This window comes from Sitophilus oryzae, unplaced genomic scaffold (genome assembly GCF_002938485.1).
Source record: "Sitophilus oryzae breed Bouriz unplaced genomic scaffold, Soryzae_2.0 scaffold_172_pilon_pilon, whole genome shotgun sequence".
NCBI classification, from domain to species: domain Eukaryota; kingdom Metazoa; phylum Arthropoda; class Insecta; order Coleoptera; family Curculionidae; genus Sitophilus; species Sitophilus oryzae.
Window position 1 is genome coordinate 8,842,686 of NW_022146424.1, and position 20,255 is coordinate 8,862,940.

The 20,255-nt window shown below is 33.0% G+C and overlaps 2 protein-coding genes across 2 annotated transcripts in view; both read left to right on the plus strand.

Moving 5' to 3' along the window:
* LOC115881462 (somatomedin-B and thrombospondin type-1 domain-containing protein) overlaps positions 1-20,255 on the plus strand; it is a 461,055-nt gene that overhangs the window by 252,815 nt on the left and 187,985 nt on the right. The window lies entirely within an intron of this gene.
* LOC115881464 lies at positions 668-1,480 on the plus strand. The gene is made up of 2 exons (XM_030898945.1): positions 668-916; positions 1,019-1,480. Exons 1-2 carry the CDS (start codon positions 766-768, stop codon positions 1,222-1,224), a joined length of 357 nt encoding a protein of 118 aa, XP_030754805.1. The 5' UTR covers positions 668-765; the 3' UTR covers positions 1,225-1,480.

Consider the following 20,255-nt stretch of genomic DNA (forward strand, 5'->3'; position numbering starts at 1 on the left):
GTATGTATGTAATGAGTAATCCATTAATAAAGGGTACCGGGTATATTTCACGAAGTAGTAATCAGAGGTTTGGCGTAAATTTTTCCTCTAATTAAATTGTTCGAAAAAAAAAAAATGCTGGAAATCATTTTCAAGTTTGTAAACGTCCGCTAACAGGCAAAGCAACAGTGATCAACTATAAGCATTTCAGTGTTATTACTTATTTATATTTACAGAGAACAATGACCCAATTAAAAAAGGCTATGGGACAAAATGAAGAGAGCGAGAAAGGCTGAGCTAGCCCAGGAGAGAGACGGGATCTGTTGGCAACAGGTGGTGGACCGCCCCCTGTTCCACCACCACCTCAACCAGTTATTGATGATTTGGTTCCGCATATTGCATTTGAAGTAGACGTTAGATGATTCCGATGGAGTTAACTTAAATAAAATAGAAGGTATGACATAAAGTTCTAGTAAATTAATTAGTTGCATGTTGGCTTTCTTTTCTTTATTTAAACGGTAACACTTTCACTAAAATGAGATAGGTATCTAATGATTTAAGTACTGACGACAGTCAATATTGGATGTTTTAAAAAATTATAAACTAAAATTCTTTCAGATATGCACCCACCTGGAACTGCAGTTGACTCATCCTCGGGTCAAAATACACGCTACTTCCACCAGTGATTGTTATGGAGCAAGGTAGTTATCCAATGATTTAAGTATTGAAAATCAAATTGATCTTTTAAAATTTCAAAACTAAAATTAAATTAAAATTCTTTCAGGTATGCAACCATCTGGAACAGCATTTGCCTCATCCTCGAGTCAAACTACACCGCGGCTCCCACCAGTGATTGTTCTTGAGCAAGACAAACCTTGTGTATCTACTTCTATGAGGAAAGTATCCCCAGTTTCTTCACAAGGAATTAAAAGATTAGGTAAGTACTTAATAACTCTTAGTGTAAAATATTTAGTGAAATCTGAGTTATAAGCACGCCTTTGGCTCGTACATATTTTTTAATAGTGGCCAATGTTTTCAGGAAAAACAATTCCAAGAGAAGAAATTAAAAATAAACAGATTACAGAACTTACTGAAGCGAGGCTGGCATTAATAAAAAAAGAAGAACAACAGATGGACGAACTGCATAAAATCCGGCTAGAAGAAGCTATTTATAGAAAAGAAGCGGCCAGATTGCAGATGCTTCAGGAAGAATTGAAGTTAAAACAGTTGCAAAATGAGAATTAGACAAATTATTATGTGTTAATCGCGAAGTGTATACGTGAAAAACTTGACTGTGTTTACGCAAAATAAATCCCTTTAGCAATTGCTTATGTATATGTTTTATTCCTCAAAAATTTTTAAAATACATCTTATATTTATTATCCCTGTAGGTGGGTGTTTAAATCTAAAAATAAATTATTTACTACTGGAAATGGTTCCGCACTATGGTTGCCCTCATTAATTGGCCTAAACGATTATAGTTTCCAGCATGGAATGGAATTGCTGGTATATCATCATCAATTTCTTCTGCTGGTTCATTATTTCACGATGTGTAACTGCTATGTTGTAAAGTACAAAGCAACAGCAACTATAATATAACAACTCAAAAGAAGTTTTATTTGCAAGCCCCTTTCGCAAACAAGAAAACATTCGCTTTAAAAAACCCCGGAACAAGCTGCCCTACTACATTCCTTTTTGTTCTTATTTGAGCTTCTGCTTGTACCTTCTTCTCCTTCAGTTTGTGGGTTTCTGAAAGGAGTTAAAAGATACGGCAGACATGGATATCCGGCATCGCCAAGCAAATATCCTGGTAGCTGCCTTCTTTTCAAATCTGGTTTTAACAGAGCTTCTGTTAAAATATAGCTGTCGTGGTAGCTTCCGGATATCTAGCAACAATATCGTAAATCTTTAAATCAGGCCCAGCAACTGCCTGTACATTAATTGAAAATATTCTTTTTCTATTTCTAAAGAGTTCCGCATTCGGTCCCTCCTGGATTAATGATATGGGGACATGTACAGTCAATACAACCAGTCACGTTTGGGAAGTTTCCAATTCTCTGGAAATGTCTTTGAACCTTGTTGCAAATTATTTGGAAATCTTATATGTTGTCGACTGTTGGCTGAAATTCTTCTTAGTAACTTTCTTTTATTACACGGCTTATAGTGGCTTGGTGGCATCCTCTCTTAAATCTCCACACACACTATCTGGAAAACAATTAATTTATATCCTATGTATTTTGTTTATTTTTATAAACAGCAATACATTTTTGCTCCCGCTTGCAAATGCTTAAATATTCTCGCCGTTCTTAAAATATTAGGAACTATGCCCCTTTTGTCTAACCTGATAACTATAAATTGTGTTTTAAACATTGCAAAGCGGCGATATCTAGTTGATAATTAATAATGTAAATACCTACTTACCTGGAAACTTCCGGTCGCGTAAAAACGCAGAGTCACTAGTAAACCTATTATTGGTGGAACAGGCAGCCCTCGATTGGTCATGTTTGTTCCTGATCTTCAACTATAGGTAACAAAATATAAAGTTGAACGATAGGTTTCTCGAGAAGCGAAATCGTTTTCTCTAAACTCCACATCATTATATTTTTTCTATGGGATTTTCCATGTCCCTAATATATATAAAAAATACGTACATACATGTTTAGTTTTTTACTTAATATATTACTACATACCATACTTAATAGCACACATGTGAATTTTTTATCACTTACCTACGTGGTATGTTTATTATCAATTCCAAATCCAATATCTCTATTTACATTATAAATCATGTCAAAATCGCGATCCATTTTTACCTTCACCTCTAAACCGTACACACACACAATCTTAAACTCGATCAAAACTACCGCAATCCGGCTTTCCGGCGAAACGACGGAGATGGTCTTTTCCACATCCAACAAATCTCCAGCGCGGCGCCGAGGAATATCAAAATGCGCATGCGTCAAGTCGGCGAACGAAGAACTATGCATTACAAATTTCACCCAGCGTACGGCGTTTCTTTGGCGACTCGCTGGCGATTGACTATGCATACCGGTGTAAGTGTCCCATATATGGGATACTGTCATCACTCGGAAACGAATACGCCTAATCGGAAACGACAGTGACTTTTAATTTTTTTCTATCATCATAATACTCGCGTGCAGGTTTCGCCTTGTCATTCAAACGGGCTTTGTGGCCACGGTGAGAGTCAGCGATATGAGAGTTAGGCAGACATAAGTTTTTAAAGTGCTTATATGATGCGATATAAGTTTTTAAAGTGCTCAAAAAATAAGCTTTTCTCATTGTATATTATGACAATGCATTATTTACATGTTTGATTGTTTTAAGGGTATTTTCTTGTCTGAATGTGTTTAAAAAAAATCTGATATACGTTTTGATTAGTTTACAGTGTCTCTTTTATAGTGGTTTATATTTGGGTATCTATTCTATATTTAAGTGCCTTTATGTTCATCTTATTTTTGAGAAAAGTTTATAGTTTAAATTAATATATGTAACAGAAAATAACTATTAAGATCTGCAACTGTATGACTGAGAATAACTAAGAATAAACATTTTTGATTTTAATATAACACAAAGACTAAATAATATTTTATATTCGGTTAAATTCCTCCAATTATTTGTTTTAGCATTGGTATTGGTACCAATCACTAATCTTGAAATCGTAAGCCCTATTGCAAACTATTTGCACTATGGTATAGTTGTATAGGAAAAAAGTTTTAGGATAAAAAATAAATTAATTATAAATATATAAACAGTTATTGGTAACAGTTGCATATACGGTTTTCGGCTATTTTTGGACTATATAAGAAAATTTTTATATACTCACATTCTATTGACCTTAGAGATTGTAAATATGCTGGGGAGAAGAGAAATTGTGTTTCTTTAAGTATTTTTTCAACCAAACGAACTTACGGGACTTGGGGTACGAATAGGGGTGCTGGGCGGAGTAAAAGCGTACAAATTGGTAAAACATGACATACAAATATAGAAAAATCTCATTTTCCATTTATAAAAATTGAGAAAATATAGATTATGCACGGAATTTCAAAACATTTTAATTTAATATTTGACATATTTGACGTTATGAGAATTTTAACACTTGATTTGACATGACACCGACAGAAGGGAAAGCAATGTTGCCAGTCCCACTGAATTTTCTTTAAAATTTTTATATCTATAGCAAAAATCAAATTAACCCAAATAAAGCAAATTTAATTTAAATAAAACAAACATTGAACAATGAAAATAATATATTTTGTTTTGATGAAATATATAAAAATAAAACTTTAAACTAACAAAATATAAAAAACAAAACCAAAATAACGATTCATTCTTGTGTTTTGTTTTGTTTTGTGTTTTCTTCTTTTTCACTAGATTAAAAAATAGTTTATTATATTTTTAATGCTATTTGGGATCCGTTTCACTTTATGGCCCTCAAAATTAAGAAATTTTCTATAAACTAAAGTGTCTATTTTAATGCTGTTAAGACAAACATAAAGAGCTTGAGTTGAGAAAAAATGCAATTTTGGTAAAATAAGAGAAAAAATTTTCTAACATACAAAAAAAACAAAGAATCAAACCAAACAAGACCAACCAAATCTAAACCAAACCAACCAAAATCAACCAAAACAAAACCAACCAAACCGCTCAGTGTGTTTTCATTGCTAGAGTTATAACTGAGCAATTCTCTATACCGGTGGTGGCGATTTAAAAAATAAATAAAAACATTTTAAAACCTATGACGTCATTTTCCCTTTGAAAAAAAAAGGATGCATGAAATTCCGGACAATTTACTAGCTGATTTGGCAACTATGCATCAATTCACAATGTTTGTCAAAATTCAACCTTCACAACTGTCAGCATATCTTTCAATGTAACCTGCCAATGATTTCTGAATAAAACAGTTCTTCATAGTTTTTTGAAGAAATTTTACATTAAAAACTTAATTTAAGGATTGTAAAATGGCTGTGTTATGAGTATCTTTAATCAGAATATTGTTTTTATCCCGCCCAGCACCCCTATTCTCTCCCCGGTCCCGTAAGTTTGTTTGGTTGAAAAGAAACCCAATTTCTCTTCTCCCCCAGCATATTTACAATCTCTAAGGACAATAAAATGTGAGTATATAAAAATTTTCTTATATAGTCGAAAAATAGCCGAAAACCGTATATGCAACAATTATCCAGTTATTATTTACATCAATACAACTCACCTTCTTAACAGCACTTAAGGGACATAAAGAGCTATTTCCCGTTCAAAATATTTTAATAAGGTTGCGATGAGTTTTTTGCAGCGCCTATTAAGCTATCTTCTAATCTTCTAAAATCAACAGTGTTCGACTGCAAGGTCTACTAGTAAAATTTGTTAAGCTTAAAGTATCACAACACACACATTTGAAGCAAAAACTCGTAATACAAAACTAAAGTGTCAAAATGAATGACAATGTCAGGAAATAAATAAATAAATGTATCAACTTCACATTTTGTACAGCAGAGCTACCACCTGAATCCCCAGCGAGAAATTTAAATTCCAGTTAGTCAGTCCGGCGCCGAATATGTCCATGATTGGTAGCAAAGCATTTAAAAATCGCGCCCTCGATTACGTAACTAAAAGTTAATTGGTATCGCTTGTAGATGGCTCTCAAGTCACATTCGCGCTCAAGTCTGTGCGCGGCTTAATGTTAATCATTTTATGTAATATGAAGCATCATGCTCTACCGGGTGCGTCTCAAAAGTGGCTCACCCCTATAACTTTCTTATTTTTTCAGTTAAAAAACGAGATTTGGTATAATAACATTAGTATATGACATAAATTAGGATTGATTGACGTATTCAATTATTTTAGAATAGAATGACATATCATATGTCAACTTTTGACATTTTTACATATAGTTCTGTATGGTTAAAATTATAATTTGTGGTTCGTAAAGAAAATTTGACTCGAAATACCAAGTGTGTGGTCGAAACCACTCTTGCAACTCCCAGTGGACGATATGCCAAGAACGTACAACTGTGAGAAACATCTCAATGTAGTATTGAGCAATAAAAAGAATTGGAAGAGAGAAACGTCGGCCCAGCAGTTAAAAGACCATAACATAACTTGGTATACTGATGCTTCCAAAACCAATACGGGAACAGGGATGGGAGTATTTGGGTCGAGAACTAAATACTCCGAACCAATGGGCACTTACTCTTGCATCCTACAGGCAGAAATCTACGCTATCGAAAGATGCGTACAACTTATCTTAGATAGGAACTATCGGAAACAAGAAATAGCCATCTTATCTGATAGTCAAGCAGCGTTAAAAGCGATCAACTCAGTATCAATTAATTCGAAATTGGTCAAAGAATGCATAGAGAAGCTGAATAAACTAGGCATAGCAAACAAAGTCCTCCTACTCTGGGTGCCTGCTCACCAAGGGATAGAAGGCAATGAAAAAGCAAATGATCTAGCTAGGAAAGGAGTGAGGACTCCACTAACTGGACCAGAACCGTTCTGCTTTCCAAGTGGTAACCAACTCAAGGCGGAACTCAAGAACTTGGAAGATTCCATCGGCAACCTGGAATGGGAATCTTGCAACGGTCTAAGACACTCGAAGAAGTTTCTGAGGGCTTATAATCAAGAAAAATCACAAATCTTCCTAGGTTTAAGTAAGAACAATCTTCGGATTGTCACGGGGTTTTTAACAGGACACTGTCTCCTCAATGAACACCTCAGTAGGCTGAAGCTGAGAAACAACGGCGAATGCAGATTCTGTGGGGAAAATGGGGAAACACCAGTACACCTCATCACTGAGTGCGCCGAGACGACAACCATTCGTGCCATGAACTTTGGTACGACTGATATTGGAGATGGAGAACTACCCTCTATAAAACCGTTCCAGATACTGGCTTTTGTCAAAGCCCTGGGTCTGTATGATGAGTTATAACTCAAGAAAAGGGGACACAATAGATCTGTAAGGTCGCAGTGATTAACCCCTCTCCCACTCATTCTAAATTCTAAAATTCTTAGTGTGTGGTATCAAATTATTCGTAAAAAAATGATCTTTCCAAAGATGCTAATGAGCCACCCTTGTTCCATTTGAAAAATTTGAGATATGATTAAAAATACGATTTGGGCATTTTCTAACTGGCCAGGACAATACACTAAAACATTAGACAATCAATAAATCTATTTTTCCAAGGCTCCTTGATTTAGAATTAGTGTTTTTAACATAGCCATGGCACTCTAGATTGAAATTTAAAATACAATTTTTTATTAAGCGAGAATGTCAAAAGTTGACATATGAAATGTCATTCTATTCAGAATGTGATTTTCTACTGAGTAAAGTAAAAAAATATCGAGGGTGCCCTTTAAAAATCAAAAGTTGTAGTAATTTCCGGTAAAACAGGAAGTGACCAAAAACAATTGAATACGTCAATCGATCCTAATTTATGTCATATACTAACATACCAAATCTTGATTTTTTATCTGAAAAAATAAAAAAATATAGGGGGTGGGCGGCTTTTGAGACGCACCCGGTATATTGGAAGTTTTACGTTCATAACTATAATTAAATTTATAAGTCACAGCCTTTAATTAGGAGCTCCTTACGAAATAATTTAAAATTCATTAGATTTTTTGACAGGTTTAATTTGAATTAAAATTTTAATGAATATTTCGTAATGAACTTCTTGTTTTACTTGAAGGTTTATGGACATCATTAAAATGATATTAAAAAGAAGTTATTAATAAGTTTATAAAGGTATTAACTTTTAAATTTAGCAAGTTATGATAAGACTATCGCATTTTATTTCAAGACTCTGTATTTGTGAATATATGATAGCATTATATTCATTATCATCAAAAGTAGCTTTATTTATATTAAACCATATCATAGAGACTTAAGTGGTTATATCAACGCATACCTTCTCTATTGCACTTATAGTACGAGAGCTAGCAACGTCGGGAAAACAAGTATTTTAAGAACGTTGGCTCGCAAATAAACGTTGGTAAACGTTGCGTTCCCTACTGCGCATTGAAAGAAGATCCTATATTTTTATTATAGTCCTTTAAACTCTAGTATTGAATATAAATCGAACAAGTCTCCATTGCGCAGCGCGTAGAGTTTCCGACTACGAGTTCGAGACCGGGTCAGGGCAAAAACTTTTTTTATTTCATTTTCGTTTATATTCTGATAGTAAAGTACTAAATAATTCTGGTGATTCCAAAAAAAAAAACAAATATTTAATACTTTACTATCAGAATAGATTAGCTTAGGTCCGTAAGTGGTCCACTCGAAAAGCTTAAATTCGAAAATTCGTATCCCTCCACCCCACCGTTTTTGAGAAACTGAAAAAAAAATTGGACAGAAAATTTTATGGAACAAATAGTAAAAAAAAATGGTTTCACCCGGAAAATGCATAAAACTACCTTTGACTGACTTTGGCGCCCTCTAACTTTGTCCCCGTAGGCTTTAGAGGTTTGTTACTAGAGATAATGTGTACAGAATTAGTAGAACATTTTAGTATTGAAAATACTTCTGGCCGCCTTTATATGGGACCCATCTTCGAAAAAACGACATGCTCGAGCCAACATGGGTTCGATAACCTGCCTGTCAACACGTCGATAGTTTAGCCGGCGTTAGGAAAATGTAATAGGGCAAGGACATTCGAAGGCCGAAATGAGGTAGAGGTCGTAAATAAAATGATCCATAATGTTAAAATACGATTCGAAGTTTTAAAAGTGTTGAAAATTAATTAAAATCTGTTAGGTTTAAGATATTGGTGGGTACTTTTTGAGTTTTAAAGTCAAGTGTGTATGTGAGAGAAATATTATGTGATATTCGATTGTATAAGCCGTGAAGCTAATAGGGTGTGTGTTATATTTCATGAATATTTCATTTTATTTTGTTCGTTTCCGACGATAGGTACGTGTTAAATAAAACAACCAAAAATAAAAAGTAAGAAGTGTTGCGTATGTTAAAATAACCCGAAAAAAACCTGTGTATTGGAAAATGAAAGTGTGTTTCAATTAGTGATACAAGAATTACAAACAAGGGTTATCTTTAATAAAACAAGTGAAAAAAAAAGGTAAGTACCTACTTAGTGAAGTAATGGAGCTTTTTTCCTACTCGTATATGTATAATAATAGAGTATAGGTGCAGTGCGTTTTTTTTTATCGCGGGTCATAAGATTTTACGTGCCAAAGTTTCAGTCCCATCTTAAAGCTTCTTCTGTTGCAGTGATAGGGCTGAAATTTATAACAGGTTTAGGAAAACTACCATCTCAGCAAAAAAGATTTTTTTGAAATTTTTAAAAATCTTTTTTTTGATAGAAAATTTATATTTTTCTTTTCCCTGTAATCGTTGTCTATTTACTTTAAAAACATTTAGAGGCAACGTAATGTCTTAGTCTATGTCAAAAATAATAATTTTGATTTGTCTATGGGACCTAATGTTATTGCTCTTCTGTGACGAAAACTGATGGCAATTTCTATATATTTCTGGAACAACAATTAATTAATTATTATTATTTTGTTTGAGTTAGTGATACATTAGTATGACATTAAGTTCTCTGTACGTGTTCTAAAAAACATTACAGGGTGTAAAAATGTATATACTTTCTATCATAAAGTTGAAGTAGGAATATATCGGCTTCCATAGAAACACATAAATTCGCTAGTCAAACTTATTAAATTTACCTGTACATTATTTATTTCTGTTAAAGATGAAAAATGTGAATGAGCAACAAAATCCAAACACAAACTAACCAATTATACAGAGTATAACAAAAGTCTGGAACGCATTGAATATCTGACGAATTACCCATCCAATTTTTAAAAAAAATTGATTCAAGTTCGAAATGACGACGGATTGTGTGAGTAATATCCGCGACAGCGACGCCGACGTTACCAAGTCTACAGTTTTTCAGCGGCGCACAGAGGGCCAGCGGACCCTATTTTATGGAAAAATTATTTTGCTCATAGATATTATTTAGTATTATTTACTATGAATTAGTATTAAAATCACAAAATCAATTCAAAATATGAAAAAATTAACAATTATTAGCCCATAGGAAATGGTTTATACAGGGTGTTACAATATTAACGCACTTATGTAAAAACATATTTTCGCAGATTCAGGTTAAAGGCACACCTTAATTAGTGTCCAAAAACGTATGAGCCTAGAAGCATCAAAAATGAGAACATTTTTATTATACAGGGTGTCCCAAAAGTAAGAAAGTAATCAACTTTTTATAAAACTAGTTTTTTCTTAAAAATCGTTTTTAAGACTTTGAGGCAATTGCTTAAAAATATGATAACAGCTGTACCTTAATTTTATTTGTAATTATTTTGGAAATACAATATTTTATCAACTTACGTTGTAACTTATTGAAAAAATATATATTTTTTTATTTATTTATTAATATCTCTAAAACTATCCAAATATATTTACATCTTATCTTAGGATTATGTAAAGTAATCAGAAAGGAAGCCAAAATGCAATAATACAAAGTGTTCCTTTAAAAAAAATCATCCCGGTCCACTCACACACTTTTTTGAGCCACCCTATAGAAGTTAAAATATTTTCTTGAAATACATCCTCGTACATACTTTAGGTATGCATTTAAACAAATTTCCCAAGTTTTTATATTCTAGGAGCTATAGATTCCTGACGCACTATTGCCGGACTGTGGGACTGTGTATCCACCAGAACAATACTACACAGGGTGATGGCAGTTTGGGACATATTTTTTTTTGCGCGACATAAAAGTATAAAGACCACCTAAGCTAATGACATGTATAAAAAAAATAAGATATTACTACATTTCTTTTAAAATCGTTCATAAATTTAAAAGTTTTTTTTTTGAAAAATATATTTTAACAAAAACAACCCTAATACAACGTTTTGCAACGTTTTGCAATTTGCAATTGAAACTTTGCAACGTTTTGTTTTGTGATGCTCCAAAGCCTACTTGTTGTAAATTGATAATAAGATTTATAAAATAGTAATATATTTTTTTCGGATATATTTAATGTTTTCAGTGACACAGTGGCTCTCACTTATAGACCGAGGAATGGTGTCAGATTTTGGGACACGATTATAGGCATGCAGGCCGGATATGCCTTTTAGAGGATAGTATTATACGTATCAGTGGCGGATACAGAGTGGGGGCCCATGGCGCCAAGGCCCCTTCTAAAAAATAAAACTATCTAAAAAATAAAAACTAACCTTCTGAACTATAAATTGGGTTAAATATTAGGCTTTTGCCGTGTATTCATTTTTATATGGGACCCCTAAAAAATAAATTCCTGTATCCGCCCCCTGATACGTACAGCCTTTGTTAGTAATGTATGAATCAAAGTGTTATCATGATTGTGTTCTTCATATTAAAACCTGATTCGTCATTGTTGTTCGAAAAATATGTCTTTGATAGACTTTATCTGGCTATCCTGTGTTTTGTAATGAAATTCAAACTAAAAATCCTGACAAACCATAGGCATACCATTTATGTGAACTTATGTTTGAATAAGGGAATATTTCGCGTTTTTTAAACAGGTTGCCAATAAAGAAGTTTCCTCGGAATTTTGATTTTGAATTTCATTAAAAATCAAAATTCCTGGTCGGATTATAATCGTATTAAATACATAATTTTCGAAAAAATGAAGGATCGTTTGTTAATATGAAGAACAAATGATAACTCTTTGATTCATGCATTATTAACACAAGAATGTATGTATGTATAATATTATCCCCTAAAAGCATACTGCCTCAAATCGTGGCCCAAAATCTGTCACTATCCGTCGGTCGGTCTGTTAGATAAAAAAAAACACCATTTATTGTTTAAATGTTAATGTTTGCGAATACTTCGAAAATTATGAAGTTTAAATTAAAGTATGTTTAATAAAAAGTAGAGTTTTTCTCAGAATCCAAATATCGAATAAAACCCAGAGCGTTTCATAACAAAAAAACAAAAGTTGCTATCAGATTCTCAAAAACTGTAGACCTGGCAACGTCAATATATCTAATGGATCCGCCGTAATTTCGAACTTAATCTAACCAATTTTTTAAAAAAAATTATATGAGCAATTCGTCAGATATTCGATGAGTTCCAGACTTTTGATATAAACAGTATATTATCACACATTAGATAAAAATTAATTGTTTATAATAAAATTCGCAAACTCAATACACACCGAGTCCGTTTCTTGTTGAGATTATGATAAACAAAAAAATGCAAGGAAAAGATTTGTGATAAGAAACAATTTAGCTATATACCGAATTGTGCATAGTTGCATAGTACGGGCGTATTGCTATGTAGGCACCTACTTATTTTACCTACTACAAGCAGGAATATAATTAAATTTTGATTACTAAAAATTAAAAAAGTAATGTTATCGGAGATGTTATGTTAAAACTCAATGCATCAAATTAGAAAACATCATTGTTTTAATTGAACAATAAAGGTCGCTGCTTATATTAATTTCAACAATTTTAGCTGATTTAACCCATTTGCCCAAACTATAAGCTGTAAACTTTGCTATAAGGTGATATTTAACCCAAATAAACTGTGGTGTTATGCAAGTCCATATTTCGGTGGTGTTTACTATAATAAACTGATTTATTTATTATTAAGTATACAGGCTGATTCACGGTCGGTGCCAGGTTAGACGTTTATGGAAAACGGATGCAGGATTTTTCTGAAATTTTGTCGTCATAGATTTTCCTTACGTGTTCTATCGATCTAAAATACTTTCAGCATTGCGACGTTGCCGCTTATATCAAAAAAAGTCCTAGCGAAAACTATATGTAAAAAAAAACTCAAAATTTTAGTGATGCAGTCAATAATCACCACACAGGCTAATAAAACTACTTTTTCAAATTTGTAAGTTTGACTAAGTCAATTGCTTAAAAACAACATCCTCTGCACAAAAAGGCCTTTAAACTAGCGTCATATGACATTGGAATACAAAAGAAATTTCCTTTATATAATATTAAAATACATATCCAACGACATTACTTTTTTTAAAACAAAAAAATAAAATTTACTAAGACAATTTCTACATTGTTGTTTTGACTGAGTCACTGTTTGATTAAATAGTGACTGAGTAAAAAAGTAATGTCGTTGGATATGTATATTAATATTTTTATAAAGGAAATTTCTTTGTATTCCAATGTCATATGATGCTAGTTTTAAGGCCTTTTGTGCAGAGGATCGTTCTTTTTGCTAATTGACTCAGTCAAACTTACAAATTTGAAAAAGTAGTTTTATTAGCCTGTATGGTGATTATTGACTTTAGTTTTTTCTTAACTTCGTCAGTCATGACTAAACCTGCTATTTTTTAGTATTGAAAATACTTCTGGCCGCGTTTATATGGGACCCATCTTTGAAAAAACGACATGCTAGAGGCGACATGGAGTTCAATAACCTGCCTAATCAACTTGTCAACACGTAAGTCGATAGCTGAATAGACCAAAGGTCGTCCTAGGGCCAGAAATGAGGTCTTATTAGTGTGAGCCAACTATTTTATGGATATGGATGATTAGTCTGGGAAAGCCGATATTATTATAAAAAAGAATATGCGTCAAGGCATGCATGGGTTGTTAGGTAAGTGGGACTATTTTAATCTAACTCTTTCCGTATGAAAAGCAGAGGGCACATTATACGTGAAAGAGCGGAATAACATAAATAATAAATTTAGACTAATGCAATATTTTTTCTTGGCGCGTAGGATAATGCGCACAATGGATGCATTAAAGGGAATGATTAATTAAATCATTAAGTTCCAAAACATATAATAATTCGGGTCTCATCGGATCTGCTGATATATTTTGATAAAATTTAGGCTATTAGGACCTATATTTTTTATATGATACTAATTTTTTTAATTAACAACTTAGGACAAAGAAAAAGCTTGCATGGTTTCCACCGTCAACAGTAAAAACAAATGAATTCAAGGCGGTGCCAAATATTTATTGGGATAAGTTTTTATCGTTTAAATATTGTTGTAAATAATAATTATCATTTAATTAGTGCTAACTTATTAAATTTTACAACATGGCGAAATTTCAACAAAATCAGCCAACAACAAAATCTTTGAGATATTAATAGGTCTATTAGAAAACACCTTGACACCCCTGTATCTTTAAAATTATACATTTCCGGGCACATGTTTATATGAACTTTTTACCTTAAAAACATTCAAAGGATCACCTCCTGAAGTTTGGCCAGATACTTAATTAACATCCTGTATTTAAAAATGGCTATCTAGTGATTTAGTAAGCTTTGTTTATTTTAATAGGCAAAAAATTCATTTCATAAAAAATAAACAAACCCATAATACAAATACTATACACCAATTAATTAATTTTAATTGTATCTAAAGGCACTTTAATAATTGAAAAATGGACAGGAGCACTTAAAAATAACTTCATAGAGTATATCAAATATGCTAAAAATAATAATTCCAATAAAAAAACACAAATGGCACATTAAAATCTGCATTATCTGAAATCAAACTATAGCTAAACGGCTAATAAAATAATAGAGACAAGACGCCGACATCTATAACAAGATGAGCAGTTTTTAATAATTATTCCGAGTTATTATTACATACTTGTTTTACAATTATTGTAATACAATAGCATTCCTTCAAATAAATTTTGATTTAAGTATTGTTAATATAGTCATATTAATGATTATAGCCCGTACGATTTCTAAAATAAATAATCAAGAGTGTTTTTATCAGAATTATTGTATGATTAAGTAGAAATAGTTAATATTTAGTAACTTCGTAAGTGTTATATTTTAATATAATTATGAATTTAATAATTAAATAATTATCTTAAGTTTAAATTGTGGTAAACTTGTATGAGTTTCAATCATTTATATTTAAAATCTTAGGGAAGGCAATATAGATTTTAGGCAGGAGAACTCAAGAGAACGACTGTGCAATTAGTAATTAAGACTACAATTTTTTTTTACTTGCCATTTTCTTCTCGTTCACGTTGCACGTTGACTCTTCGTTGTGTCACACACAATCTGAATTTCGGATATGATGCAGAACTGATAAATTGGACCAAATATATTAATTGCAGGTAATCAAAGACATGTTTTTGTTAACTTTGCAAACATTTAAGGCATGCAATAATTTTAAAAAATTTTGACATGAGATTACTTTATAATTCTTGGAAGTCTTGGATGATAAAGATTTGAATTATTATGGGTCTGTTTTGTTTAAGAAGCTAACAAATAATTTCAAAAACTCAACTATCAAAATATAATGGTAGCAAATTTTTAAAATCATGCATAGGTATAATGTTCTATATTAATTGGGCATACTGAATGTAAACTAGGTATAGTTGCTGTAATCGATAATATATTTTGTTGCTTTTTCATATCACACAACATTTTCATCATAACAAAAAACCGTCAATACCGCTACTCATATTATGGGCACCTATGACTTAAATATCATAATGATGTTTAAAAATACATAGGTATACTTACTATGAGTAGTGGTTGTGACGGGATTTTACTAGGTATGATGAAAAGAAGCTGCAAACTAAATTATCGTCGAACTATATTTTAATTTGCCGCCGAAGTTTCCGGAATACAATATATATATATATATATATATATATATATATATATATATATATATATATATATATATATATATATATATATATATATATATATATATATATATATATATATATATATATGTATATATATATGTAATACACACATACCTCACATTTCTATAGTGTCGTGACCGTGATCGTGACCATTCATGAATCCGTACACGTTCATTTCCATCATTAATATTTTTCTCACTAAATTCTTCACTTTTATAAAAAGCCATCACGATAAAAGTCAAATATCAAAATTATTTAACGTTGCGAACGGTTCATTTGTTCACTATACCTATCTGGAATATATTTGCGAATGGCAATTAGCGATACGTTAGACTGCCGGAGTGCTGACGTCACGAATGTCAAATTGCTTTCCAAACAAGCTTTAGTTCTTTTATATTTCTATTGAGCTCTTCCAAATGACGTCATAAGTTAATATAAAATGTAAAAAACAGGTGATTGCTGACCACCGCCGACTTTTGTGTCTGGTATTTTCAATACGCCTATGATGGTTGCGCATGTTGCAAAATCTGTGAATTTTATAGAACAAAAAATTCTCTGCAGTAGAAAATTTCATAGAATTAAATTCTCTGTATTGAAAATGTAGATACTCATATCTTAGGATTATGTAAAGTGATCTGAAAGGAAGCCAAAAATGCAATAATATACAGGGTGTTCCAGTTAAAAAAAACCATCCACTCACACTTTTTTGACCCACCCTATAGAAGTTAAAATATTTTCCGGAAATACATCTACATACATCTACACACTACATACATCTACATAAGTACATACTTTAGGTTTGCACTTAAAAAAAATTCTCAATTTGTTTATTCTAGGAGCTACAGATGCCCGACGCACTATTGCCGGACCCTGTATATTGTAGCACAGTAGATATGATCTAGTTTATTAATTGATATGCTGGTCTCTGTTGCTCAAAGTGAATATTATTTGTACATTTCTGACACTATGTACCAAACTAAGAAACTGCTATACTATACGCGTCCAAACGCTAGATTGATCTATTAGATCCCCCCTCGAGATTTATTCACGCTTAGGAGCCAAGATAAATGCCCTTTATGAATTATTACACCTCCCTTCGCCCCTTTTGCCCTCTCACTGTGTTTGCTCGTCGAGCTGACGAGGCTTTGCTTAAGCAATAGTTTAACCCGGTGCAGCTCGCGCTTAATTAGATAGTCAAATGAGGTTCTAAAATGAACAGAGTTCGGTTTAAGTGCTTGGGAAACGATAGTTTTCCGTCTCGTATTTCCAGCCGTAATGGATTCTTATCCGTTTTTCATAGATCGCTTAAATTTGGTTTAATTATGATAATATATCGCCGAAGTAAGGAATTCAATATTACAATCAATTTAATTGGTACTTAAAATGGAAATTCTACATTTTCTATAGATCATTTTAGCAGTTTGATGAACAGGGATTTATCGTACTTTGGTTAATTAAACTTTTATGTTTTTTTTATGGTGCCCGGTGGCGTAGGTAATTACAGGCTCCCGTCTACCAATCTCAAGGTAGTGGGTTCGAATCCTACACCTGGCATTTCATCAGCCGACTATTTTTATTAAAATAAAAATAGTTTGGGTACCTAGGTCGACTCAGCCTTAAATGATGGAATTCACAGTTCTTGGGATTGAAACTCGAGTACTCGATTATTGAAATTAATCGGTTTTTCCCATCACTAGTACTATTATTAAAAATTTGTAAAAAATAGATTATCTATATTTTTACATTAATTTAATGATAATGGTTTAGTAATTAATACTATCGTGGATATTTCAGATCACTCAGTATTCGCCGAGCACATAACTAAATAAGTAGCATTACGTTGAATAACGCTTCGTACTTATTCGTCGTTATTCGGAAAATCTGCCGATCCACTCTATGTTCCCGGGCGAATTATAATACCACATTATATTTATCCGATTTCGGCGCAGCCCTAATGGGCCCCAACACGTACTTCCACGAACAAAAGACCACTAAAATCTAGTTTAAACCAGACACGCCAACATTACGAAGTAAATCCGATAAATTTGCCGAATACGAGGAAAACCTACATGCAAAGTTGGATTAAAATGTAACTAGAAGTTGAAATTTTACTTTTGACTGACTGAAACAAAATCTTTAATTATTTAAAGCATGAATAAATACTGTAGGTATATATGGTAGATTGTATGGGAGGTGGGAAGTAAGTCACCGCGACCTTATAGATCTATTGTGTCCCTCGTTCTTGATTTGTAACTCATCATACAGTATCAGGGCCTTGACAAAAGCCAGTATCTGAGACGGTTTTATAGAAGTTAGTTCCCCATCTCCAATATCAGTCATACAAAAGTTTAGGGCACGAATGGTTGTCGTTTCGGAGCACTCATTGATGAGGTGTTCTACGGTGCGATTCGGTAAGCTATCCAAAGAAATTTCTTGCTTGTAACTGACACTTACTCGACTTTCTTCGTCAACGCTTCGTCGTATAGCGTTCAACGCCTTGGGAGTAGCAAGGTACAGCTTGCCATACTAGAGCCGTTCGGTATACAAGTAAGGTAATGTGGCTAGCACTACGCTTCAACCGCCTATTATTACCTCAGGATTGTGAATCCCATGTCAATTATTATATTCCTGTAAAAATTAATTATGTGGGTGGTCATGTAGAAAAGTGGAGTGATCAAGGCACGTACACTTATAAAAACATTTAAGAAACACTCTTACTCGTACAACGAGAAAAAATAGGTGGTCATATACAGTTACATTTACAGTCCAAAATATGTCACTAAATGTCTGCAACCAGAAAAACGTTGAGCACAATTCAAAAATTCCCTATGCAATTATATAAACATTAAGATGTACTGAAATTTAAATAAGAGAAAGAGGTACATTGCAAATAGTTAAAAAGGGGTTACATGTAAAAAAGTTAATGACAACAACAATCTGTCGAAAATGATTACAGTGAAGCAAAAGTTCGAAAAGTCAATTTACAAAAACTTCAAAAGTCTTTTACGTAAACATTAGTAACATTTATAAATTATATGGGGAAAAGACTTACAAAATCACTCCGTAGAGGGGGGAACAAACAACATCAATAATTGAGACTCAATTGAATAACAAAAGCAAAAAACAATATGCGGCTTGGACAATCCAAGAAAAGGCAATGCACCAAACTAGCAGTGCAATCCACGCAAATTATTTATTATTAAAATAAAAAAATAATTAAAGGTAAAACCACTGTTGGTTCTGAAGGGACCAAAGGTGGGTGAAGCGAAAGAACAAGTGCACACGGGCACCTGTTATGGTGATATGCACTGGAAAATGTTAGTGCATACACCTTGAAACAGTCCGAGAGGGACTTGGGAAGGGGCAATTAACAAAATTCATAGCATCTATAAAAGATATGGTCAACATTCCGTTGCATACATCATCAACGAAATGAGACAAAGATCTCCAGGTGAAACAACTGTTCCACCAATCACCACCTACACAACAACTCACCAGCACCACGCGATGGGTGCGAATTGTGTGAGTGCTCGAGAGTCGACGCACCGTTGGTATGAAAATTCTTAAAATCCGAATTTTCTTTGACTTAAAGGCTTTTAGTGGTTAACCAAAAGTCTTTACGACAATTGGTAAGGCAAGAACTGATAATGTGAGGGGAACAGCGAACAACCAAGAGACCGGGCTAGCTTTGTAATGCCAACTGTGGGTACACGCAGCAGTACCTCAAAAACCTGCGATAGGCTGAGAGTTTTTTTAAAATAAACAATTGAAGAGGAGACGATGCACTGAAGGTGCAAAGCTCCCAAATAAAATAAGAGGGAAAGGTTCCCCACATTCATGACTAGGACCACAGACGCAGCAGTCAGACCTCCCATGTGGAAAATCATAAGAAAATAAAAACAGAAAACCGCGAAAGCAGACAATTATATCAACAAAGCAGTCAATAGCATTAAGAACACATTAGAATTTGTAGGGATTAAAAATGATATATCATGTAATGATATTTAAATTAAAAAATATTGTAGAAGAACTATTGAAGAAAAAGCATAGTTTGTACTACCAAAGAATATCTTAATACCCTAGAAGTCTCGTCTGGCATCAAAATCTGACCTGTCGATGGGGCCTCGCTTTGGCGAGCGAGGCCCCAACTTCGTGGAGCTTCGCTATTTTGCTCGGAATTGAACGAATAGACGCGCGGCGTTGCCTTGTTTTGTGTGTACTTTCTTGAATAGTTTTAAATTATAGTTTTAAATTTTATCTATTGCTATAATCAGTCTTTCCGTTCTCCGCACTCCGCAGTTTATATATAATATTATCTTATATAATTCCCGTGTTACAGTTTTGGTTACCGTACTCCTCCGAAACGGCTTAACCGATTTTGATGAAATTTTATATGTATATTCAGTAGGTCTGAGAATAGGTAGTTATATATTTTTTATACCCTTAAATGATAAGGGTAGTCCACCCCCATTTTTTTATTTTGTGAAAAAACAATATTTTAATTTTTTTTTTATTTGGCATTAAAAATACAAACAACACTAAATTTTCACCGTTCTACTTTCATCCCCTATTTTTTAATAGGGGTTGCTTTTTAATTTTTTTTGTTACCATCTCCGAAACGGCTTAACTGATTTTGATA